At 38.8% G+C, this 25800-nt stretch overlaps 1 protein-coding gene and 1 long non-coding RNA gene across 3 annotated transcripts in view; one reads left to right on the top strand and one right to left on the bottom strand.

Annotated features, from left to right (window-relative positions):
- LOC121947304 (RNA-binding motif, single-stranded-interacting protein 2-like) overlaps positions 1–25307 on the top strand; it is a 30114-nt gene extending 4807 nt beyond the window's left edge. For both annotated transcript variants that reach the window (XM_042492290.2, XM_088082159.1), the window contains exons 2-14: positions 3953–4149; positions 9431–9489; positions 11918–12009; positions 14824–14981; positions 16228–16307; positions 16460–16569; positions 16679–16725; positions 16810–16903; positions 17316–17366; positions 17530–17640; positions 19973–20053; positions 20146–20236; positions 21133–25307. In XM_042492290.2, the coding sequence (XP_042348224.1) occupies positions 3953–4149; positions 9431–9489; positions 11918–12009; positions 14824–14981; positions 16228–16307; positions 16460–16569; positions 16679–16725; positions 16810–16903; positions 17316–17366; positions 17530–17640; positions 19973–20053; positions 20146–20223 (1158 nt within the window). In that variant the 3' untranslated portion in view covers positions 20224–20236; positions 21133–25307. The remainder of the gene's footprint in view (positions 1–3952; positions 4150–9430; positions 9490–11917; positions 12010–14823; positions 14982–16227; positions 16308–16459; positions 16570–16678; positions 16726–16809; positions 16904–17315; positions 17367–17529; positions 17641–19972; positions 20054–20145; positions 20237–21132) is intronic.
- Positions 14858–19963, bottom strand: LOC148188728 (uncharacterized). The gene is made up of 3 exons (XR_015777508.1): positions 18568–19963; positions 16452–16547; positions 14858–14995 (listed from the first exon to the last, which is right to left on the bottom strand). It is a non-coding gene; the product is annotated as an uncharacterized LOC148188728 (long non-coding RNA).
- Positions 25308–25800: the final 493 nt, after the last annotated feature.

The following is a 25800-nucleotide window of genomic DNA, read 5'->3' as shown; positions in this document are numbered from 1 at the left end:
TGGTAATTATTGTATGGAAACTAAACAGCAACTTTTCCGACCTCTAATGGTTGGATATATTTGTTACAGTACGTGGAAGGTTACAAGGTACAAGGTATATTTATTGGTCATTTTTCATTAGAAATTAAATTTTGTCCATGATACTGCTACAGCCTTTCAAACCTGGAAAAGTGATAGGATACTAAAAAAAAAAACTTGTTTGACTTGATAAGTATTTCTCCTCAACTATAACATGAAGTTATATTTAAGTTTTGAAAAGTGTCAGGAACGTAATCTAACGTTAAACCGCCAAAAACATGTAACAGTTTGACTAATTTGTGCATCAAATGTAACGTTACCTCAGTGTAAAACAAAAAGACGCAGCTTGTTACCTTTTATCCGCAGGCATCATCCGGCTAACGCGAGCGAGCTAAATGTTTGCTGTGTCGTTTCTTCCACGCAAGTCTTTCACAGCTCGTTAAACACCTTGTTTGTGAGCTTGTATTGTATGACTGTTGTATGTCACATCACAAGAATGAAGTACTAACGGACTCTGACATATACATTTAATTTAATACGGAGGAATCCCGTTTACTGATGTTCAACGACGTTGTTGCGCTTCTGTTTTGGTTGACGTCAAGACGACGTCACGTCAACGACGTCGAATAGCGTCAGTAATGGTGCATTCAAGTGCTCCTCGGAAAGTCTCAATCTTTGTTTTCACAGCTTTATTTAACAAAAATATGTACAAAATACGTCAGGCGAACAAGAACCCAAACATGAGAGCACAGATAATTGACATTATACACAGAACATATTAATGATAATATCAATACATACACCAATAAAACTCTTAAAAAAATGGACACGGACAGAAACAAAAGCAAGCAAACAAAAATAATTCCTATTCATATCACATCAGGGGCCAAACAAGGTTTTGTAACAATCTAAAAGTCTGTCGCTTTTTTGTTATTTGTAAGAGCTAGAGAGGAAAGCATTGAGTTGAATTCATACAAGAAAGAGGGGTGTGAACCTAAAAAAATGTTTATGGATAAAGAATTTCCCAATTTAAGTAATTTAAAAAAACAAACAAACCATATTTCAAATATTCTGAATAGTCCCATTCCCCAATAAACCGCTTGAAACCTGAGCAAATTGACTTTCATAAATGTGGAAAGAAGGCAATAAGCAACTTAAGAAATGATCCAAAAATTTGCAAGAAACTTTACCTGAAAGTTAGAGAAAAAAGCAAGAACTGTAACAGAACAAATACAGAAAAATGATCTGGAAAAAGTGCTAACATAAAATAGAAAATAGGCCTAATAAATGTAAAAAAAAAAAAAAAACAATAGCAATATTTATGATATAATGTTTATAATAAAACTTGTACTAGCTGGTTAGAACAGGTCCTCCGATGCGAGAAATAGTGAGGTCATAATTAGCTTGATTCTAGCAGTCTTCCGACAACTCCCTCTCTGTTAATAAGCTGGTGGTCCAGTGCTGACCTTGTGGTGTCCAACAAGCCATCCCATTGTTCCCCGGGGCAGAGCCTGCTGACCCTAACTAATCAAACAGTTCCTCCTCCACCAGCAGTGGGAGGACAGCCACACCAAGGCTAAACTTGGCTCACAGTTTATTTCCATTACAATTTAAATTTGTTTATTCCAAACCATGGTCCATAGTATTAATAGATGTTTTTTAATGCCAGAATTGAAAACATCTATCACTTGTGCATATGTTCACATCTGCATGTACATTGGCCTCATATGGAGGTATTTATACTGATGAACATATCATGGCACAACTAATAACATGCTCATTGCATGTGTTAATGTGAATACTGCTCCTTTCAAACTTACACATATAGTACATGAGCAGTGTACAGTAGCACACTAAACTATCAGGTCATAAAATCAGCTCAGCAGATGTAGTTTAGGTATACAAAAACACAACCCACGGTTTATATATACAGTCATATGAGAGATTGTGGCAAAAAATATGTGACAGTAATGCTTAGTTTATGAGTATCTCAACCAAAGTGGTCACTTTATCCAATTGAAAAACAAAGCATTGCTAGTATTTAGACATTCAAACAGTTAAGGCTTTGAGATTTCTGCCACAAACCAAACACATTTGTGGTGAGTGTAATTCATTTTTGCTGCTCAGAGTACCGAAAAATTAAATTTAAAAAAAGCCAATGTAATTTTTTTTCCAGAAACAATGTCCTGGTTACTGTGGATAATCCACAGCTCTCCCAGTGAACAGTTTTGATTGGAACTGTTTCAGATACTCCCAGTGAAAACTCTCTTGCAACAGTGTGGAGCTCATCCTCTTTAATTCCAACCAGATTTAATGTTACACGCTTTGGTTTTACATTTAAACGAGCTCGTCAATTGGGGAAAAATATATAAAATGGGCTACTTTTAGAAAAAAGGTCTAAAAAAACACAGTATTAGATCGATAGATATTCAGTCTTACAACATTTGAGGCTGGATTATACTTAATGTTCCAAAAAATTGCCAGTCAACCTCCATTTTTTCACATACTGATAGTAAACATTGACTCGTAGGGCCAACATTCATTTATCTCCTGCCTAAGTAGGGTGTACTGTGGAGACTGAATTGCTCCTGGCTGCTTGTAGAAGAGTTTGATTAATCTTAACTGTAAATTAAGGATCTGTTTATCCTTGTTGTTTTAGATTTTTCTGATTTCCATTTCTGTTAAATCAGAGCATATTTAGAGCCTGTAATACATAGCTATATACACTCACATGCAGAGATAATCTCTGTATGTATGACTTAATATTAAAATGTGCACATTCTGTTCACGGTACATGATGTAATTTCACATATTTTTCTCACTCATATTTCTCTTTGAATTGCATAATATTAATGTTTGTATTATTTCATTTACTTGGACTGCACATATATACCATTTCGGCATATTTTCATTTTTATCCATGAATCTGTTTTCCGGCTGGAATTTTTTAACTTGGATTCCTTGAAAAATAAAATCAGATATCATTTTTTAATGTCCCAGGGCACACAATTTAACATGGTAATTAAAAGATAAATATAAAGAGGCTTTAACATGTCAAGGATGACTTTTCTTCTCTTGGTTAGTAGCAGCAGCAGGACTGTAGGAGACATTAACAACAGAAGAGAAAGTGAGAAAGTTCAGCTGATACTGGTGTATCTATACTGTGGAAAATGAGTGTTGAAACAATTTTTAAATATTCACAATCTACTATATGCAATGATAAATCAATATTTTTGACAACACTCTTTCCCATCTCTTTACAACCAGTCAGTGCTGCTCATGTTCTGAATAATCATGTCTTTTATTGACTTTTCTCATATGTCCCTAGTTTGAGCAAGTTTGTTACTACACCACCTGTTTTTGCTTCATACGCAGTTCACTCCTGCATTACTGTATGTATGATTGATTCTGTATTTTGTGTCATGCGCACAAACATATGCCCAACTCTCATGGGTTTATTGACAACAGTCAATCAATTTAAGATACATGTTATCTTACTGCCCATTCCCCAAACAAAATACTCTGCCTTTTATCCCAGCAAACAAAGTCTGCTACAAAATGGGTCGCCCTCTAAAACATAGATTTTTCATGGTCATCCACACAAAAGAAATCAACATAAATGGAGGTCATTTTACTGAAAAGTGCATCCCCTCTGTCTTCATAGGCGGGAAAATAAGACAAAAAAATAAACCGCATTCTCAATGTCTCCTGTTACACTACAAAGTCTGTCCTACCCATCTGTAAAGCTAATGGTAATGTTCCTGAGCGTAACTGTCTTTGGTTTAAATTATACTTCTCATAAGGTTCTACACTGTAGCTATTCTTTAAGACACAAGTCATTATATACATTTTCTATCATGTACCTGAAGAAGTATTTGCTTTGTGTACAACTTTACCATCCTAAATCTGACTGTGCCCTCTATTTGTCCCACAGCAGACGTATGTGTCCCCCTCCAATCATCAGATGGCTCCTCCAAGCCCCAACAACAACAGCAATAGCAACAGCAGCACTACCTCCATCAGCAATGGCAGCAGCAGCAGTGGAGGAGAGCAGCTGAGCAAGACCAACCTGTACATCCGCGGCCTCCACCCGGGAACCACAGACCAGGATCTGGTCAAACTCTGTCAGCCGTAAGTCACGCAAAAAGCAAATTGCTTCTACTTCTACATGTACACCCAATAGGTCTCTCTCTGGCTGCCCCGCTGCACACATGAACCAGATTAGAGTTGCAGAGTAGATTGGGATAGAGCAGAGTGATGGGTGCATGGCTGGCTGGCTGGCTGGCTGGCTGGCTGAATGCATCAAGGATTGCGTGACTTAATTAACATGAAAAGCACATTCAGGCTAAATCACACCTTAGAAGGTATTTCTGGAGTAAAGAAGAAGGTCACATTTCCTTCCTTGGGTTTTTAAAGAAGTATTTCACTGATATAAAGAGGGTTTTCACATAAAACTAGGCTGTCTCTGCAGCAGAAAGACGCAAATATTTTTTAAATTGGTGCTTCATGACCAGAGAACATGGACAAAAAGGACACTTTTGCTCAAGAGGTAGAAAACCTGCAACTACCAGAATGCACTGCACTGCACCAGACCAATAAATGCTCCCGCTGGTGCATTACATAATGCGTCCCCATCAATAGCAGCCGGCTAGCAGGAAACAATCTCGTATTACAGTTAAACAGTGAGCTTAAATGTTTTTCTGAAAACATTTCAATTTAGATCTTTATATTAGATCAGTGCTGCTTAGTTTTACTGTTGGATCTCAGTTTTTTTGGTCTCCTTTGTCACCGTGCAGGAAACAGTATGACGCCCAGCTCCTGCTCACAAACTCCCACTATCACAGTTAAACACTGCAATAAAATTTGTTTCTGAAGACATTTAAGGTGAGAAATAGGCAGTGTAATGAAAAATAATTTTGATTTACACTTAATCAGCTTTGTCTAGTGTTACAGTCTGATCGGAATTTGATTTAAGAGATATCGAGCGTGGCGTGTTTGTCTCCTGGTCTGCTTGTATACTCTTTGTGTCCATGGTGGCAGCATAGGTGGCAGAAAATGTGGAAGTACAGCGTGTAGTTCCGGAGGGGGAAGGGGGGATATCTAGGCTGGATGAAAATCTGCAAAGTATCCCTTTAAGAGAGAACAGAGAGAGTGAAGAGTGCATGGATAGATTCATGGATGATGGCTGAACACATCAAGGATTGCATGACTTGCATGACCTCCTTATGCATGAAATGCTCACAAATGCTGAAACACACCTTAGCAGGTATTTCTTGAGTGACGAAGAGAGCCACTTTTTATTTGTGTGTTTTAAAAGCCCATCGTTTAGTGGCCTTGTGGAAAAACCAACAATCATTTTGGCAGCAAACTAAGTCCTTTCACTTTGGCACAGCTGAGCACAGACTTTCCAACAACTAGGTACAGAGTGTTTAGTCTCCCTCTCTGACGCTAATTCTTTCTGTGTGTCTCCCCTTAGACTTTTGACCGACGTGAGTTATTGCTCCTCTGTGCTTTAGTCTCATAGATTATCGTCAAACGGTATGATGACAATGAGACTATCCTTATTCAAAGTCATATTCTGCACTATAAATAACGCACTGTGTTGCTCATCAGCCTGAGTGCAAGTCTTTGAAAACTTTGTTGTGGTCAGCGTGTAGTCAGACATCAAACAACAGCATCATCCAATCCATCTGATATGTTTGTTAGGCCTTCAGTGGAAGACATCAAAACAAGCAGGGCTCAGATGAATGGTCTGGGTTCACTTAATTGAATTCTGGAGCCTGGTGATGAGGACCAGAAGAGCAGAGGAGAGGAGTGAGAGAAAAGGAGGGAAAAAGGGGGCTAGAGACATTGAAAAAGCGAGAGAGGGAGGGGAGGGGAGGGGAGAGGCCTGCTTTTTTACAGCTGTCTGGAAGATATGGCTCACATGAGGCTGCCCAACCCTACAGGAAACGGCGAGCCCAGGGGAAAGGGAAAGACAAACAAGGGCAATGGCATGAAGGGGGAGGATGGAGAGAATCAGAGGGGGAGGAGTGAGTGGAGTTCAGGGTTTGTGTGTCAGGTGGTGTTCTGTGGGGGTAGTTCTCATATTTCTGCTTTTACGGAGCAGATAAAATCACTGCATGAAATTTGCCTTTTAGCCGAGCACATTAAGGTCGATGTAATTCTCAGTTAAAGTCGACTGAGACAGGATTCTGTGTCCAATAATAGTTAATAGGGGAAATGCTTGTAGATGAGGATGTGAAACAGTCGGAAGACATGTCACTGAGGGAATTTGACTGAGTTAACTCCAGTCTGAACAGCACAGTATCAGGGCACAACACTCCCAAAGCTCTCCTCCCCCACACTGAGAGTTGTTGTATGCACGTTCTGAGATGTACTGTGCAGGGAGTTAGGGATAAGAGGATGGGATGGGGGTTGGTTCTCCATCTCTGGCCCCTGCAGTTGTCTCTCTGGGTGCCTGGCTGCCACTCTGGCTCTTGCCCCGGTCCGTTTCTGGTGGTTGACCATGGATGGACATCGGGGCTGGACATCGCTGTGCTCTCTCTCACACATGGCTGAGTCTGTAGGCCCTCTTTTCGCTCTGCATCACGTAGCCCAAGCCCTCTGAGCGCAATTTAGTAAACGGGCATCTCGAGTGTGTGAGCAGGGGAGTGCAGCAAGCACATCTCACAGCTTAGTTATAATGCAAAGTCATGGACTGGTGGGATTTGTGTGAGCCCACAGTAATGATGCATGTGGAAATACAGGAAGTCACTGTTGGCATATCCATTCAGTCCAGTTGGTAGCATCTTATGGCTTAGAATCAGAAATGCACCATGAAATGGTAATGATATATAGGAGGTTAACCAACACTGGGTGGATTCAATTTGCAAAGAATGTGTATAGGATTTAATGTCTGTCTGTGATGCTCTGAATGTCAAGTAAAAAAAGTATTTATAGAGAACTTTGAACACATCTCAAAATGTATTTATGCGTAGTATGAAAACATGTAAGACCTTTGAATGAAAGTTAACAGAGTGGGCCCACAATGTGCTGGGTGGATAACAGACCCCTGCCAGCAGGGTTTTAGCAATATATCAGTTTTAAGGTATACCGTGATATGAAAGTTGACGGTTATCATACAATGTAGATTTGCTATCTATGATATTTTTTAAAAAATGCAGCTGGACGGAGAATCTCACCTTTATTTTAGTCATTTTCAAAAGGGAGTTTGTCTACACATAGTAACATAAAAAATGGTTTCAAATTTCAATTATTGTAATAAGTCAACCAAATCTAACCCCTCTGCTTTTATTCCTTTAAGGGCACTGATGACAATAATTGACAATGACAATAATTCTGTAATACTGTGATACTGTGAAACTGCAATATCTTCTGAGATGGTTATTGTACCGTGAAAATCTTATACTGTTGCAACCCTATTTGCGAGTAAAACAGATTACTGCCATGGAAATACACCTGTGTTTAAAAAAAAAGTTGCTGTATATGCCCTCAAAAAAGCAAACACATCCCCATTTTTTCTTTTCTTTTTTTTTTGTAAAATAGTTAGTAACAATTGAAAACAAAAATGATGTGGTTATTCTACATAAACTTTAAAATGATAAAAGACGATTCAATTAATTGAATAATTTTTTTGGTGGGCACATTTTGTAGGGGACGTGTCATGTAGGCTTCAAACATAATGTAGCTGCAACTATTTTAGATTCACTCTCATTTGGCATTTCGCCTCGTTATATTGGCATATCGCAGCACTGGGTGTCTTGGGTGCCTGCTGCTTGCAGTCTGGCACCTGGTGGCAAGCTTTTTTAAAGCCCCAACGTCACCTGAGCGCTATGGGTTACATGTCCATAAACGTCCCAAACACTGAAAATAAGAGGGGACAATCAAATACAGGCAGAGGGCGGAGTCCCAGCAGATAAATACACTGCCACGCACTTCTAGTGGGTCTTAAGTGATGATTCATTGAGCACTTGTGTATGAGTCTATTAAGGCGAATACCTGTTTTAGGGCTTTCTTTCTTGAAGCTTCATTGAAGATTTGCTAAATTCATTGTAGATTTATGACATGCCAGTTTCCAAGAGCATACCTTGCAAACGTTATTTTGGGGATGATTTTTGTCAATTTAAAAATAATTCAAGCTGCTTAAATTTTTCAACTTCATGCTAGGTTATCTGTAAGCCTGTTATGTGAGGTCAAACTGTTGGAGTCACAATACTAGGCCATCATTAAGTTTAAATGTCCTTGTCTGATTCTAACTAATATTTGATGCTGATGCATAATGAAACATGTTGGATTACTGTTTCTGAATTTACAGCTATTAGGGATTTTTGGGGTAATGCCATGGGGTAGAAATACTGAGCATTCAAATACTGATTTGGATATTGATTATCATGGCAGCTATCAAAGCTTCAAAGAATTTAGGTCAGTCCTGGAGTCTATATGTTTTTTAAAATCCTGCATGGTGTATCTTTTAGCCACCTTTATACGGGAATAAAGCTTCACAGATTTCTTTTTTTCTAAAGGGAAAGTAATCCTAAATTAACTTAAAAGAAACAATTTCATTTCCTATTTGGAGTAATCCAACAGATTAACTGTCAGATTACAATTTTAGCAGGTCATGGCATAATCCTTATTCATAGGGAACATTTTGAAAGTGACTCTTCTAAGCCAGATGAAATGTGGCAGTGGTGCTGCCAGTGTCACTGGATGGAGGCACTAAGACCCAGCAGAGTGCTGCCTAGAGTGAAGCTGGTTTGTAGAATGAGAGTATGGCTGGAAGCCAGCATTGGACAGGACAGCCAAGGAGAGGCATATCAGATTACACTGCATGCACATGCCTGGAGAGATGGGAACCGATAAGACACTCTGCCGCACAGAAGCATTTGCCTGAGCCAGGCACTATCGTATGCATCTGCAGTGTCTGTAGCCGGCCAGCTGGACAGATAATACTGGATTTTAGTATTGATAGTGCCTTGTAAAGCAATCGGAAATTCACAGGAGACATTTATTCTTATAATTTTGTCATGTTGGATGCCCATTGAGCTATGATTCCTATTGACATCTTTGTGAGAGCAGGGATGAATAAGATATGGGAAATCTATAGTTTTTGTAGTATGCAGAAACCCAAGGGACGTTAGTCTGATTTCATTTGATTTATGTCCCACCCCCCTCTCTAAAGATTTCCCAGTGCACATCATTTATTATCAGATGGCGTGATTGTATTCAGTGTCATTGCAGTGAATCTGTCAGATGAATTATAATTCAGTCATCGTCGAGCACGCTCCCATTGGGTGTGTTAAGTTTAGAGAGTCTCAGCAATGTTGCAATGCTAATATTGAATGTAAACGAGTAAATGTTTTCAGCTCACAGTGTAAGGACAATCTTGAGTTTAAATTACACTGTTTTTCAGGTATGGGAAAATTGTGTCCACCAAGGCCATCCTGGACAAGACCACCAACAAGTGCAAAGGTGAGACGTAACGTCAGTTGGTATAAACTGTTAGGCAGAGGTTGAAAGATCAGTTCATGCAGAGATGGCAAAGCAAGCTCAAATGTATTTCAGTGTGTGATCTTTATGTTGAAATTTACATTAACTTGTTTTTGTTGTGTGGCAACTGAAGTTACAGACAGGCTGTTTGTAACTTAAGGCAGACTAACACCAAAATGACCACTGAAAGATACAAAAGGCTTGTACAGGAAACAAAGGTTTTGTAGACTAACATCAACTGTGAGACAGGTATCATATTTTGTTGACTGTCAGAAGTTTTATAAGTTAACGGGGAAAAGTGCTAGCCAAAGTATTTTTTACGAGGCTACAACTAATAATTATGTTCATTATAGAATAATCAGCTGAAAATTTTCTTGATAAATCAATCAGTTGTTTACACTATAAAAGAAAAAATCTGAAAATAAAGAAAAATGCCTGTCACATGTTCATTATCTTGATCTTTGTGAACACAGTCCAAAAGCTAAAATTTATTAGTTTTACTAACATAGAGGATTTAAAAAAAATAAAATAAACTCAAATGAGAAGCTGAAGCTCTTTATTTTTTTCCATTTTAGCTTGAAAAATGACAAGAGTTGAATTCATTATCGAAATAGCTGCAGGTTGATTTTCTGATGACGGACAAATGGATTCAACGACTAATAGTTGCAATTCCAGTCATGGTGTTGTTATGGTCTATTGATATTTATGAATCTGAAATTGAACATGTGAATACCTAATATTTAACTGTGTTTTGACCACCTGAATGGCAGCTAGTAAAGAGGAAAAAATAATTTTCCATGGTTAGAGATACACTCCATACACCACTATGGTCTTTTCCTGTCTAGTTGCCAAGCTCTGTAACTTAATGTCTTCAGTAGATAATGTATTCACCAACACCTTATCTTGATATCTTCACTGCATATCAACAACAAAGGGGTGCAGTAATGTCAGCATAACACGATACAGTTTCTCATCTCTGCTGTATGGAAAGTTACAGCACATTGCTGATATGTTCTTCTCAGTAAAGCTGTTTGCATTTGATTGCCAAGTTTTTAGTGTGTGTTAATGGAATAAAATGATCATTTGTATATCAGTTACTCGCTCCTTGTTACATTGAATTCAAAGAGAAAATTTAAATTTTGGGTTGCTTGTTGGTGCAGTAGTTAGCACTGTCAGCCAGCTATGGCCCCACTGTATGAAATTTGCATGTTCTCCCAGTGTCAGCCTGGGTTTTCTACGGTTTCTCTGGCTTCCTCCCCCTTTCCAAACACATGCAGGTCAGATTTACTGGTGACTCTAACTTGTCATAAGTGAGTGAATGTGAGCATGAACGGTCGTCTGTCTCTGTGTGTCAGGTCTGTGATAGTCGGACAAGGTGTGCCTCTCCCCCAGTGTCAGCTGGAATAGGCTCCAACCCCCGTGACCCTGTACCGGGATAAGCGGTTACGGGTAATGACTGAATGAACTGGGTTTCTCTCATATGCCTCCATGTTAAATGAAGATTCCAAAAAAGGAGAACACAGGGCACCCGTTAGGTCAGTGGGCGCCCCATGTACAAAGGCAATGTCCTTGCCTCAGCGGCCAGGGGTTTGCTTCCAGCTGCATGTCATCCCCTCTCTCTTTCCTTTTCATGCTTACACAGTCCTTTCAAATAGAGGTAAAAAAGCCCAAAAATATAATCTTAAAAAAAAAAAGGCAAACACTGTTAATGAACTGAAGTTATAAAGGAGCACGTTTAACAACAACAAAACTGTATAAAAAATATCTGTAAACAAATTTCACAAAACTTGTGCACTATAATCCAAGTCTCATTTATCCAGTCATTCCCAAACATTTTGATTTTTCCAAAAGTGTTGCGTTTTAAAATCAATACAAACATTCTCATTCACGTCTATGTAACAGAGTGGTCAAGTGGAAGTGGAGCTCATATACATGTGTGTGCTTCACCTAGCTCCAGGCACACTAGTGAGAGACAGAACTGTTTTTATATTGTAAAGTTTTTTTGAGAATGCATGTGTTTAGGGAGCACTGAACTGGATAAATGAGTTGTGTGGGAGTTTGTAAACGGGTGTTTCTGATATAGTTTTGTAGTTGTTAACAACAGTTTGCTTCACAAATTTAATTTTACAGTGAGTAACTGATATACGAATGATCATTTGAGGGATATTCATTTAAACTTCACAATACATGTACGTATGTATGCACCTAACAGGTAGTGTTGCATAACTCTACATCTGTCCTCCATGGAGAAGCACAGTCCAAACACAACTGTCTCTTCATATTCTAACACAACAACTATGAGTGCTTCGTGAGCTCAGATGACATGCCTGTGTCCACAGAGTCCTGCGGTATGCATATCTTATTGTCATTGTTAACTTGTACGTCTTGCTGTATGTCTCGCTCCCTGCAGGCTATGGCTTTGTTGACTTTGACAGTCCGGCCTCAGCTCAGAAGGCGGTGACAGCACTGAAGGCGGGAGGCGTGCAGGCTCAGATGGCCAAGGTAAGAACCCACTTGAGACGTCAATACTTGGTGGGTTTTATTTCTTACAACTTGGTGTCAGCTTAACCCTTTGAAACCTGGATCGACATCAGTATTGTTGTGCTGCTTTCAGATGTCTTTAACAAGTATTTAAACCTTGGAAGTCTGAGAAAATTGGTTTAATTGCTTTTGAAAATGTGGGAAGAAAGGAACTGAACAGCTTGGCAACGAACATTGCAGAAATTGCAAGAATTAAGTAAAAGCTGGCAAGAAAATTACCTAAAAATTTGTTTTAAATAAAGAGGGGAGGGTTATTAGAAATTAATCCAAACAATTAGGGGAAAATGTCCAGAAAACTTTCTAATTATGATAATTTTATATTTAAAATTGTTTTACAGAAAAAAAAAATAATAATAATTATATATATATATATATATATATATATATATATAAAGGAATACATTTTTGCACATTTTAGGTGATTCTTTTGTTTGTTACCATATTGTACTTGTTTTTGGTTTATTTTCTCGTAACTTTTTTTTTTTTTTGCTAATTTGTGGGCTATTTCTTGTTAAGTGGCTTGTTGCCATCTCCCCATGTTTTTAAATGAAACCAAACCAGTTTGTGTAGGTTTTAACGGGTTAACTGAAATTGTCAGTCAGAGTTAAGTTCTCAATACACATTTTAAAAAAAGCCTCTCAGGCATTTTGACAGCGACTCAGCAAAAAGTTGAAGGATGAATTATTAATTACAAATTAAATGTTGAATTATTGACCTTGCTGCAGAGAGGTTGCTCCTCTTCCTTATCTACTTCTTGTAAAGTTCGTTTTTAAAGCCTGTCGCAAGCTCTTTCTTTATCTTGCTCACTCCCCATGTTTTTTTATGCTATATGAGCCACAGTTTAAGAATATAAGCCAATTAAGCCTCAGTTTGTGTGAGCGCGGGTGCGTGTGTTTGCTGGGCGGTGCAATGGGTGTGTGCTTAAATCAGGGTATTCATGGTGTTTAATGCACTGTAGATTGTGCACAAACAAGAGTACGTGGATGCACACAAGTACATGTGTGTACACGATGTGTGTGTTGTGCTGCATAGTGGTGACGGTGTTGAGGGAGTGTGTCCCAGGCCTGCTCTCTGAGCTCCCTGTACAAAGGACCTGTCTGTTCTCCCTGGTGGCATCTGACTCAGTGTCTGAGCAGCTCCCCAGTCAGCAGGGCCCTGTGCCCAGCCACCAGCCCTGTCAACACACACACACACACACACACACACACACACACACACACACACACACACACACACACACACACACACACACACACACACACACTTGACAATCACACATGCTCTTCACCAGCCTTGCTTCAACCGGATTATGACACACACTCACAAGCCATGCACGCACACACACACACACACACCACCGACACCCTGGGAAAGCTGATCTCTCGTTAAGCTGGATCACTGACATTCATACGGCTCCTTGCTCACAGAATAACTTGATTTCACTCACCCCTTCACTCCGGGTTTACAACGAGGCTTATGTTTGCGTCAGATTTCTCTCTGACTCATTCTGACTCATTCGCGGTTGAGATCCTGCAGCAGGTTCTTCTCTGCTCGCTGTCATGGGTTCAAGCTTCGTCTCCAGTTCTTCATGCTGTGGGTGGAGGAGAAAGAGGAGGAGGAGGAGGGAGGTGAAGGAGAGATCACCTTCACCACAGGTCGCAGCGATTACACATGCATTATTCATGGATTGGAAATTAATTCACGCTGCATTTACAGGTTTTTAATCACATCTGCACTCGAAGATAATGAATATGCATAATGGTTAGAGGCTGATACAGACTGGTTATTTTACAAGATGCTGTTGGTCAAATAAATTGGTTTGAGCAAGATGCAAAGAAAAGAAGAAAAAGCCCACAATGTAGTTCGAAAGCATAAATAGAAACTGTGGCACTTTAGTTTTCTATAATTTCACATTCAGATTGGGGGGAAAAGCTGCATAATTTGTCTGATTTATGCAAGCCAACAGAGCCGGCCTCTGTGCCTGCATTCAAGGTCGGGATTACCACATGAATATAACTGCCTGAATGCAAGCGACATATTATTACCATGACCTAGGAAACAGGATGATAATGTTTGCCTTGTGGGGACGATGATAGCACAATGTGTTCGATGTTCTTCAGATTATTTCCAAAGGTCTTTGTCCAAAATGTCTCTGCTGTGATTCTCTGCTGAGCAAGAGCGCGTAATCATTTTAGATCATCCATGGATGGAGGAGAGCCATTAGAAATGTAATTATGCTTTGATATCACATTACCTGGAACCTGCGCTTTCATCCTCCCTAAGAGGCTGGTCTCACACAATGGGCCTGTCTTCTAGCCGTTTGTAATAACGTATGGGCGATGGAGTATGAGAGAGAGCGCAAAGAAGAAAAGGAGCGAGTTGGATGAATAAAACTTGAAGAGACAGAAAAAGAGAGTTGGAATGAGAGAGCGGCTCAGCCAGAATACTATCTCCACCATCTCTGAATATCTTTTTTCTCCTTAGACCTCATCCATGCAGCTCACGCCAAAATGAAATCCGCCTTCAACTTCAAACTCTCTACCCTTTCTCTCGGGCTATTTTTTTTTACTGTCTGTAGTCCTTCACCTTCACCCCTTCCAAATATCACACTCCTTACACTTCCTGTTAGAAGGTTATATAAATTCCCTCGTGCTTTTGCCAGCAGCTGTTTTGTGGCTCTTGATCTTTGGAGGGCTCCTCTTCACATCGCGATACAGTTGTAATTCGGCTCCTCATCACCGTTCACTAATCCTCTTGTGGCTTCTCTCTGTCCAGCAACAGGAACAGGACCCCACCAACTTATACATCTCCAACCTGCCGATGTCCATGGATGAGCAGGAGCTGGAGAACATGCTGAAGCCCTTCAGCCAGGCCATTTCCACTCGCATCCTCCGTGACGCCAATGGAACCAGCCGAGGAGTGGGCTTTGCCAGGTATAATCTTCACTCTAAAAAAAAACAGTGCTAAACAGTACCCAGAAGTGGCTCTTTGGCTTGTAATCATAAGGGAACCTGTTGTATGGCACTTTGGGGGATTAATCTGAAAATATTGTGGTGTTTCTGGCACCATTTATGTCTACATAGGGAGCGGGTCCTCGTCCATAAAGTCTGCCATGTAATGAGCCTAACAGCATCGGAGAAACACTGATTTGTTGCGTGAAACTTTTTTTAATGGTATAAATAATGTGGTCCGTTTGTTTTGGAGAGGAAAAGGTATCTACAAATAATTCGGGCGTGGAAACCTCCTGAACAATGCATGCTGAAGGAATCACAGAGGAAAAGCTTCAGCTGGTTGTAGTCTGCAATGCTCACCACTAGATGCCACTAAAACTGTCACACTGCTCCTTTAAAGGTGCTATACAGAGCCTCTGTCAAATAGTGCTATGTAGAATTATCAGAGGCAATATATATATATATATCATTGTATTGTTTTAAAAATATTTTAGCTTGGGGGTCCTTGAATGATGCCAGATGAGAAGAGATGGAGAAGTTAAAATGCTTCCAGTCACACATTTACTTAAAATATGAATGATCATTAATCATTTCTTATTAAATGTTGGCTTAAAACAATCAGAATCCTGTACTAAATGTTTACTGAGAAACACAATATGTTTTTCTTTCGAACTTGGAATAATTTTTTGCAGATGGGGGCAAAAAGGTTAAGAGCCACTGATTCAATATGTAATCCTCTGTAAATACACAGTTTGTGGGCTACTTTAATGTAGTGTTTTTATTATTTCCCTAGTAAACTAAACTAAACTAAAATACACTGACAAACCAGCAGAGAATCTCTAAAAAACAATGCAGGGGCATAAAAGTTTTCTACTGGTTCCTGACTTAGTTTCGTTTACTGGAAAGAACCAGTAGAGAACCTCTATACAACCATACAGAGGCTTGTGCTAGACACCACCTCAACCCATGCCATGGAACCACTAAGGAGCAAACATTTTTGTTGGTTATTTTGTCACGCACACGTAAGACAGCTGGTTTAAGTTGATTAGTGATGGTGTGCTCTGAAAAAAAAATCTAGTTGCACACATTTCAGTAATAATCATGGTGGGTGAGCCCTCTGGTGGCCAGTGCAGGAAATATTAGCACACACACCACCATACCTTGTAACTTGCTGCTTAAACACAGTGGTTGTTTTTAATAAACACTCTGTATTACCTCTTCCTTATAGGATGGAGTCAACGGAGAAATGTGAAGCCATCATTCAACATTTTAATGGAAAATATATCAAGACTCCACCTGGAGTCCCAGGTGAGTGTCTTTGAAATGACTTGGTGGTTTAATAGGCTTAATATATAATACATGATTTTATCTGTTGAGGAAATAATGTCTTGCAAAGATTTCTATATTTAAGATACTGAATACATATTTTCATATAATGTAATATTTTCTTACTGGTTCAGTGCCGCCAGAGCCCCTGTTGTGTAAATTCGCTGACGGAGGCCAGAAGAAGCGTCAGAGCCAAGGAAAATATCTGCAGAACGGCCGGCCCTGGACAAGAGATGGGGAGACTGTGAGTTCATTTCTTCATGTCACTACGACTTCTGTGAAAACACATCATGATGCACATTGCTTGTGTTCAGCCTCATAATGTTACAGCTCCTTTTGTCTTTTTTCTCAAGGGAGGAATGACTCTGACCTACGACCCCACCACAGCCTTACAGAATGGGTCAGTGTTACTACAAATCCCATGTGTACCCGCAGGGAGTGTGTTCATGCTGTGGCAACTAATGATTTTTTGTCTCTTTTGTAGGTTCTACTCCTCTCCCTATAGCATCGCCCCAAATAGGATGATGGGGCCAACCTCCCTCTCCCCGTACATGCATTCACCTGTGTCCACCTACCAGGTAGATTCAAAGCTGAGCTGTCTAAACTGTGACAGACTGGAGTTAACCCTTTTAAACCTGGACTGACATAACTTTTCACGTACTTTCACAAGTATAAAGTAAAGTAAATATATATATAAAATATACAAAGTAAATATAAGTAAATGTTGTTTGTTTGTTTGTTTGTTTGGGGGAGGTATGTTTTTTTTAGCTAATTTTGAGGTAATTTTCTTGCACTTTTTACTTGTGAATTTCTGGATCATTTCTTAAGCTGCTCATCGTCTTACCTTTAAATTGTGAAACATTGGTCACCAAAAGTGCTTTACAAAAACAATACAGCTAAATATACTGTGGTTTGCTGGTCTTTTATTCTAATTTATTCAAATCTTTGATGTAATATTCTGGTGCGCATTTGTCTTTTTTTTTCCTGCAGGTACACAACCCATCCTGGCTACATCATCAGTCATATATCATGCCGCCCACAGTGAGTATCTGTCGGCCCTCCTTCCTGTTTTTGTGGCGGGAGGTCTTTTAATATTCTGCTGCCTTCACGTTCTGTCTGTCTGACTAACACTCTTTGTTTTTTTGGCAACAGCTAATACAGATTTATGGGGGTTTTTTTGTTTGTTTTGTTTTGTTTTTTATAGGGAGCAGTCCTGACACCAGGAATGGACCACACCATGTCCATCCAGCCAACCTCCATGATGGGGCCCCTGACACAGCAGCTCAGCCACCTCTCCATGGGCAGCAGTGGCACGGTTAGTAGAGAGCAATTATTTAGCATTCAGCATTGCTCTGTTTAGCAGTTAAAAATGCACAAAGCAATTTGGTCAGGCTGTCATTGTGTTAAACAAGAAGATAGCAAAGTAGAGAAATGATCTGAACTCTTCCTGAGTGATCAATAACTGCTTTAAAGGATCTGCCAAATATTTATGGTGAAGATTACTAGAGTTTTATTTGGGAATTTGTATAAAAATTCAGTGAAGATCCAAGGCTTTCTCTAGCCATACTAAATGTTTGTTCTCTTAAATTGCGTGCACAGAGTGGTATGGTCACAATAAAAGGCCACTCTTAAAATGTGCAGTTTTGTATTGAAAAAAGACATTTGTTTGGTTTTCTGAACTATGGATTTCACGTGACTAAGACTATAGAGATGGAGATCTTTCAGTCACATGGGATTCATCCATGAAGACATCACTTCTCCAAATTGCCAAATGCCACTGAAGGTGAGCAGTTGTCCAACAAGTTGGTAACAACGAGGGACTGCAGTCAGGTCAAGACCCTGATGAGAACAATGAGAAGCAGATGAGCCTCTCTGACATGGTATCTGACAGTTTTTGCAGAAATTCATTTATGCAAACCAGTAGTCTGATCAGAACATTTAGCAGGTAAAGATGCAGGATGTGGAGGTTCTGAGCTGGTAAACATGGTCTGCGGTTGTGAGGCTGGTTGGATGTACTGCCAAATACACAAAAAATGACATTGGTGCTAAACAGTTTATTTTGGCATAGGGCCTGTGCCCCCACAGTTTCTTCACAAAAAAGCAGTTGCAGGACCCACGCTTCATCTATGTTTGTGTTTTGTTTCTATGACAACAATATCTTGACATTAACATTAGCTTGGTAGCTATTGCAACGTTAGATTAACAGAGGGTTGACTACACAGTTAACAACAACAACACTCACCAGCAGCATTCAGTGTCCAGCCCATCTGCTCCCACAGATGGCTTTTCTGTCTTTGTTGTGACACCACAAACTTCCTGAGAAGTAGAGAAATGTTCAGCTGCTCTGAAAAAAGATGCTGGGTACAAGAAATTTTTTCTAGGTTGCTGCATTCGCTTTCTTTTCATTGGGAACAATTGAAAAAAAGATGCTGGTGCTTTAATAAAAATGCTCCGTGGACACAGGCCCTGATGGTAGAGAAATGAGCATTCAGTTCACGGGCAACAGCTCTGTTGGACATTCCTGCAGTCAGTATGCCGATGGCACACTCGCTCATTTTGTTGTGTGATCGAACTGCACATTTTAGAGTGTCCTTTCATTGTGACCATCCAAAGAAACACTTGTGTAGCTGTTTAATCAGTCCTTGATATGCTGCACCTGTCAGTTGGATAAATGGAAAAAAGAGCTCACTAACACAGATTTTAACACATTTCTGACCAGATTTTTAAAAGGAATAAGTCTTTTGTGTGCATTGAAAAAGTCTAAGATCTTTTTTATTTTGGCTCATGAAAAATGGGAGCATAAAGATAAGACATAACTTTATTTAGCCTTAGGGAAAATGCTGTGCAGTGTTTGCAATACAAAGCTGGATGAGTGCAGCTAAAAAAAATAAAGGTAGAGCAAATATAAAATGCAATAAATAGCAAATATATAAAGCTAGATATCAGCAAGATGCAAAACCTGTACTCCAATCCCTTATTCCAGACACAGGGTCCATATGAAGAAGGGAAAACATCACATACAATAGAGACATATACAAACACAATATGAAGTCATGGTATTGGTAGCTCAGCTGGTAGAGCGGGTGCTCTGTGTGCAGCGTCTGCTGTGGGTTCAGTCCTGGCTTTTTTGCTGCATGTCATCCCCTCTCTCCCCCCAATAAATACAAAAGCCAAAAAAATCTTTTAATTAAGTAATATCATAGTATAAAATCAATCAATATATATTAATATCTTACTAAGAGACAACTATACCAGTGTCTCCACAGCTGGGAAAAGTTAACTAGTAGTGCCATACCTTATATGAGATAGAGCTAGTAATATTTTATTCTCAGTCATTAAGCTGGCAGATAAATTTCTAGAGATTCCTTAAAAAAGCTTGTACATTATTGGCTCCTGCAGCCACAAACATTTCACTTGCACTACACCACCCAGGTCACTTGAGTAATATTATCAAAGCATTATTATAAGCTACCTGCAACTTCTGTAATCTTGCCTTTTTGCACCTCGACCACAAGTGAGCAGTGTAAAAGTTTATACTTTTGTTCAGTGTAATTAAGGCTGATAAAGACGAATGCAGCTTTATTTTACAGGTTTATTTTTCCAATGCAGCTGTCATGTCTAATGAACTTGTCTCCACACTCCTGCAGTATATGCCCGCAAACACATCTATGCAGGGGACCTACATCCCACAGTACACCCAAGTGCCTGCCACCAACATGTCAGTTGAGGTAATGACCTACATTTTTCTCTCACTACAACAGTTAAAATGTTATGTGAAACAGTCACCCATAGATTTTAATCTTTGCTTCCTCCCTCTTAGGAAAGTGCCGTCCAACAACCGGTTGCCATAGAGACACCCACAGAACACACAACCTACACCTACCAGCATAACAAGTGAAGAGGTGGCAGAGGTGGGTTTTTAACATCTGTAGTGTCTGCGTGTGTCTGTTTTGTGTCTCTGTATGTGCATGCATCTTAAAGGAATACTTTAACCCTGAAATGATCATTTGTACATCAACTACTCACCACATGTTATGTTGAATTCATAAAGAAAACTTTGAGCCCCTACTGTCTGAAGAATCCAAAAACTGGGAAAACTTGCGATGAATCAAAGTCATAGGGAGCCACGTTTAACAACAGCAGAACTACATCAAAATATCTGCTTACAAACTTGTGCAGTATCATTTAAATCTCATTTATGCAGTCGTATGCTCAGTAGTTCCCAAATAGACCACACTGTCTGACAGGGAGCTGAACTAAAATGAAACTTATCTATGCTCTCCTCACATTTTACCATCATTTTACCTCACTGAACACTGGAGCCGCTGGTCTGCCACTGCCTCGATCAGATGTTTAGTGTCATTGTGTTGAATTAACCCTTGTAAACACCAACATTACATAACAACTCAAACTGATTGAGGCAGCAGTAGACCAGCAGCTCCTGGGTTCAGTGAGGTAAAATAACAGCTTTTGGCTGTAAAAAGAGAGCAAAACTTTCTGTTCAGTTCCCTGACAGAAAGGGCTGTCTGTTTGGGAAGTCCTGAGCTTGGATAAATTAAACTTAAATTAGTAGTATCCTTTATTCAGCGTGGAGGCATGCAAGAAAAACAAAGTTTGCTTCAAAAATTCAGCATAATGTGGGGTTAGTAGATGGTAAATGGTTATTTGGAGGGTGAAGTGTTCCTGTAATATATATATATATATATATATATATATATATATGTATATCGCTATGATGTTATGTCAATGGCGACAGTGCAGCAGTAGCTCTTGTTTCTAATTGGCTGTTTTTGTCACCTCGTGTCAGATCTTCCTCTGGAGCCAAAGTGACTCTCAAAGGGCCCCAAGTGCTGACTCTCGGCACAGGGACTCTACACGTAAAGCGCCAGACACTTGGGAAGAACACGGACTGTTAAACAGAAAGGACAAAAAAAAAGATATTTTCTAAAAACTCATATTTTAAAACAAACTCTTTTACTCCAAACATGCAAGGCGGGAGGATAACAGGCGATGGGGAATGGAAGAACAGAACAAGGAGCGTCTATTTTGATAACAGTCACACACAGACACACACTACACATGTTTAAAAGGTTTTTCGAACGTTATTCATCTTCTTTTCTAATACTACTCCGGGGAGCTAGAAAGAAACCAGGAAAAGAACATTTCAACACCATGCTTTTTTTTGAGTCATGTCTTTTTTTGACCTTTTTTGTAAAATATGCTGATTTTACTTCACTTTTTTTTCGTCTGATACTTTCAGGCTTTGAACCTGCCTTTTTGTACATAATTCTTCGTTTTTGGTGTGTTTCTAGCTTCATGTGTCCTAGTTTGATTGATCGGTGCAAATATTGGAATACAGAAAGCTAAAAAAAAAGTCATTGAAAAAGCTGATGACTCATATTTCAGACGGATACGGTGCTGACTTGGATTAGCGTCTCTCGGAGTGGCAGCAAGTTTATCAGGTATGAAACCTTACCTGAGATGGCTTCTTTATGGCACTTAACTCTCAAATAATTTATAGTTCCAACAATCTCGACAAAGCTTAAGACAATCAGACGATTACAAAGAAAATTTAGAGACATTTTCACAGAGAAGACTTCTTTAAAAGAGCTAAATAGATTAAAAGCATTCCATAGATTATAATCAGAAAGTTTTAAATGATGAGCTGCTCCACTTGATGAAATCCAAAGTTACTTAACAGGGATCACATCTCACACAGAGCTGCCTGTAAATAAGATATTTAAATTTATTTAGGCTTTCTTTTGATTTCCTTTCATCAGTGTAGTAATGCTTCAGTTATTTTAATAACAATATTATACCAAATTGTTGAATATGGCAGCATATAAATTGCTGCTTTCAGTTTTCTCCTCATGTCCGTTTTTATAAAAGGGGAATCTCTGCTGCATCTCCCCAAAAATGTATTTTCTGGAGCAAGATGTTGTTATTAGAGTATGAAGTTGTTATTACCTAGACATGGAGATCAACTGCTAAAGCGTGGCTCTGTCCTGTTGTATCTTCAGAAAAAACTATCAAGGTTTATTATGGATGACTTTGGTCTGCGTAGAGATGCTTTAATACTGGCCATCCTTGTATGTTTGCATCTACTTCTGCATTTCTGTTTTTCACCCTCATGTTTTTTGTTTTACATTTCTTATTTAAGGGTTTAAGTTTTTTTTATTCGGTTTTAATGCTTTTAAGATTGATCCTATTTTTCAAAGAAGTTTCGTTTTTATTTTTGATAGTGTGTTGTGTGCTTCAAATAGGGAGAAACAGATGTTTTCACCTCTTTTTTTTGAAATAGTGAATTGTATGTTTGCATACTTCCTCTCGTTCTGGTTACAGTGTTGATGTCAAAGAGGCTTTAAAGGGGAACATCACCTAAATTAAGAATTCCAATATGTTATTTCCATGGCCTAGGAAAATTCAATCAGTATTTGTGAACACGAGCTGCTCTCTCCCAGAAACCAGAGAAGTCTCAAACTTATGACGTCATCATGTATGAAGTCTGGAGCTGCTCTATAGACAATGACTGGGAGCCTGATTTTGTGGCCCTATAGAGTGTTTGTTGTCTTTTTTATATCAAAATGAGCTTAAATTTCTGTTGTAGTGGTCTCAATTCTTAAGCAGAAAATGTACCCAAATAGACTGAATAACTGTGATGTGGCGTTTACAGCAACAGTCACTTCTGGAAAGCCAACTGGCTATTGTTTTGAATAGCAGAAACATGTCAAATTCAGTAAACTTGTTGATTTCTGTTGTCATTTTTAACCGTTAATAGTAACTTTTAAAGATATATAATTAAGCATGTTAGTCCAGATTATCTGACGTTTCTGCTGTGCTTATTAAACTGGTAATAGCAATGTTCATCCGTCCCATTCTAGTGAACGCAGTAGCTCAAGAGTGTATTAGGTCATTTCTTCAAATTCTCAACAATTCAACAACTCAAAAACAACAACTCAACAATAAACTGATTAGGTTTTAGTGGTCAAAGGTGAAGGTGAATGTGTCCTTGCATCCATCTCATCCTCCTGAACGTAATATCTCAAGAACGCTTTGAGGGAGTTTCCTCAAATTTGGCACAAATGTTCACTTGGAATCAAGAAAGAAAAACAAAAATCATTCTCAATTTAAAAGTGTATGATATATTTAGAATATTTTTCCACATTATTTTACACCTTGAACCAATTAAGTCCATGGTAGACCAGCAATTCATGTTGTACAAAGTACAATTACTTTTTTTAATGGAGTCTGGTGGATTTGAGATGACGGCTTTGGTTCGCCATCAGAAAGGGCTGTGTGACAGCAAGTTATCAGGATGAAAATACTCTAAATATAGCATACACTTAAACTGATACTGATTTTTATAGACTGGCCTTTTTTAGGTAGCTGAAAACTAACCAATTGTGGCAGCGTTTGCTCAGCGCCAATACAAAATATATAAACAAACATAGTGATTTGGTCTGTACTTATTAAATTCCCCTGGCTGCTCTAATTGTCATCTGTAACATCTTTCCCAATTCTTTGTCCAAGCAGCAGCTCCTGACTTAATACTTAAACACGTCATGTTTACTTATATTTTTGGACTGTCTTAGACTACAGGAATAACATGTATAAAGTTAACCTGGAATGTTTTTGTTTTTTTGAACAGGCATTTCAGTTCAGTCTGTGTCACAAAAGTTGGCACTTTGCGATCATGGCTCCTGATCATGGATGAGTCATGTATGCTTGGTTCAGATGCATTGTTACAGAGTTGTGCCCCAAGCAGTTGGGAACAATATAAGAGAAATATATGTTCAAAACCTCGACTTACCTCATCCTGCCAGAGAGATGTAGATTCAGTTTGTGTACAAGGTTCACAGGCAATAACCGACTACAGTAAGTCTCCTGGCTGTTCACAGCTGGTACTGTGTCCACATCCTTTAACTCTTCCGTCCAATGTTCGGAAAAACACACCCAAGGTCTGACGATCTATGCAATTAATTTATTATCCTTACAAATGCAATACGACAGATATCCTAGAGACACCTCACATTATGACAATGGATCACCTCACAATATGACGTCACATTCTGGCTCACATGGCTTTTACATTTCATTATACATGCGTTGAGATTTGCTTGTTTTCTGACTGGCACGTTCATCTTTGGTTCATTTGTAAAATTGCTGCATTAAAAGGGAACTATTTCATACCAAAATGTGGTTGTTAATATGACTGTAAAAATTTAGGAATAAATATACGGCAGGTGTGCTTTATGTGAATGAAGGCGGATGTTGTCCACTTGTCGACCCTTTTTTTTTTTTTTTTTTTTTTTAAACATGGACACTTTGTAAATGTAATTCACCATTCCATCCAGTTGCAGTTTTGATGTTCTGGTTGAACTTTGTGTCTCTGATCCTGTTTGCTGATTTGCTTTCTTGCTTAGTGATTGATGTGGTTTTCTTCTTTTAAACATGGGACAGTTCATTTCCAGGAGAAAATTAAACTTCACAGAAATGCCTTAGATTTCACTGGAAGGGATAGTGAAGTGCTACTCAGATTTTGTTTTTTCATGAACTGTTTATGTTGAAAAGGTTTTTGTTACATCCTCTGAACATAGATTGATGAAGCAAATTCATATTTACATCTTTAATATTTTGTGCTCCATTGTCATTCCATTCAATTTATCCAAAATGTTGAAGAAAAACTGAACAGTGGCTTGTTGAGTCTAAAGAACTTATGCTGCTATATATTTAGAAATCTTTCAGCTGAAGGTCATTGAATATTATCGAGTCACATATGGCATCAGTTTGTAACTCATGTTCAGAAATGTCTGTGCAGTCCTCTGTTTTGTGCATCAAACCTCTCCTCAGTAAATGTTTGTCTGTCTGTGCCATGATGCAGCTCTTTGTCTTCTTCATAGAAAAAAAACCTACAGCTATTAAACTTTTAACTTGGTTTGATTTTGAACTTGTCATTTTTTTAATAAAAGATTTTTCACTGTGGTCTGTGTGTTTTCTGTTACACAAGGGATCATTTGCAAATTCTATCTTCTAAGAGATGAAGATTACATAGTTTCCATACAAGTTCAAATCATTTGACATTATGAGTTTTCAAAATCTTTAAAACTTTCCTTTTCACAAAAAAAGTTAGTCTCACCAAAGACGTGCTGCCAGTGTCTTTATCCACATTGCTATATAAGGTATTTCCATATCCCTGCACAACAGGGCAATTATCCGTGATATATGATGGCAAATAGCCTTCTGCATATTGATCCATTAATCCAAAATATTGAAGAAAATCAGAACCGTGGCTTATTGATTCTAAAGAACTATTGCTGCTAATGTCAGATTTCTCAGTATTTTGAGATATTTTGGCTGAAGGTCACTAAATATTATGTCACATATGGGGCCAGTTTAGACATGTCTTTGCTATGATGCAACTCTTTGTCTTCTTAATAGAAAAAAAACCTAGAGATATTGAGATTTTAACTTAGTT

Source organism: Plectropomus leopardus, chromosome 9 (assembly GCF_026936395.1).
Source record: "Plectropomus leopardus strain MGB_pleo_1.0 chromosome 9, ASM2693639v1, whole genome shotgun sequence".
In the NCBI taxonomy this organism is placed as follows: domain Eukaryota; kingdom Metazoa; phylum Chordata; class Actinopteri; order Perciformes; family Serranidae; genus Plectropomus; species Plectropomus leopardus.
The sequence above is the reverse complement of the archived record's forward strand: the minus strand, read 5'-3'. Positions and strand labels throughout refer to the sequence as shown.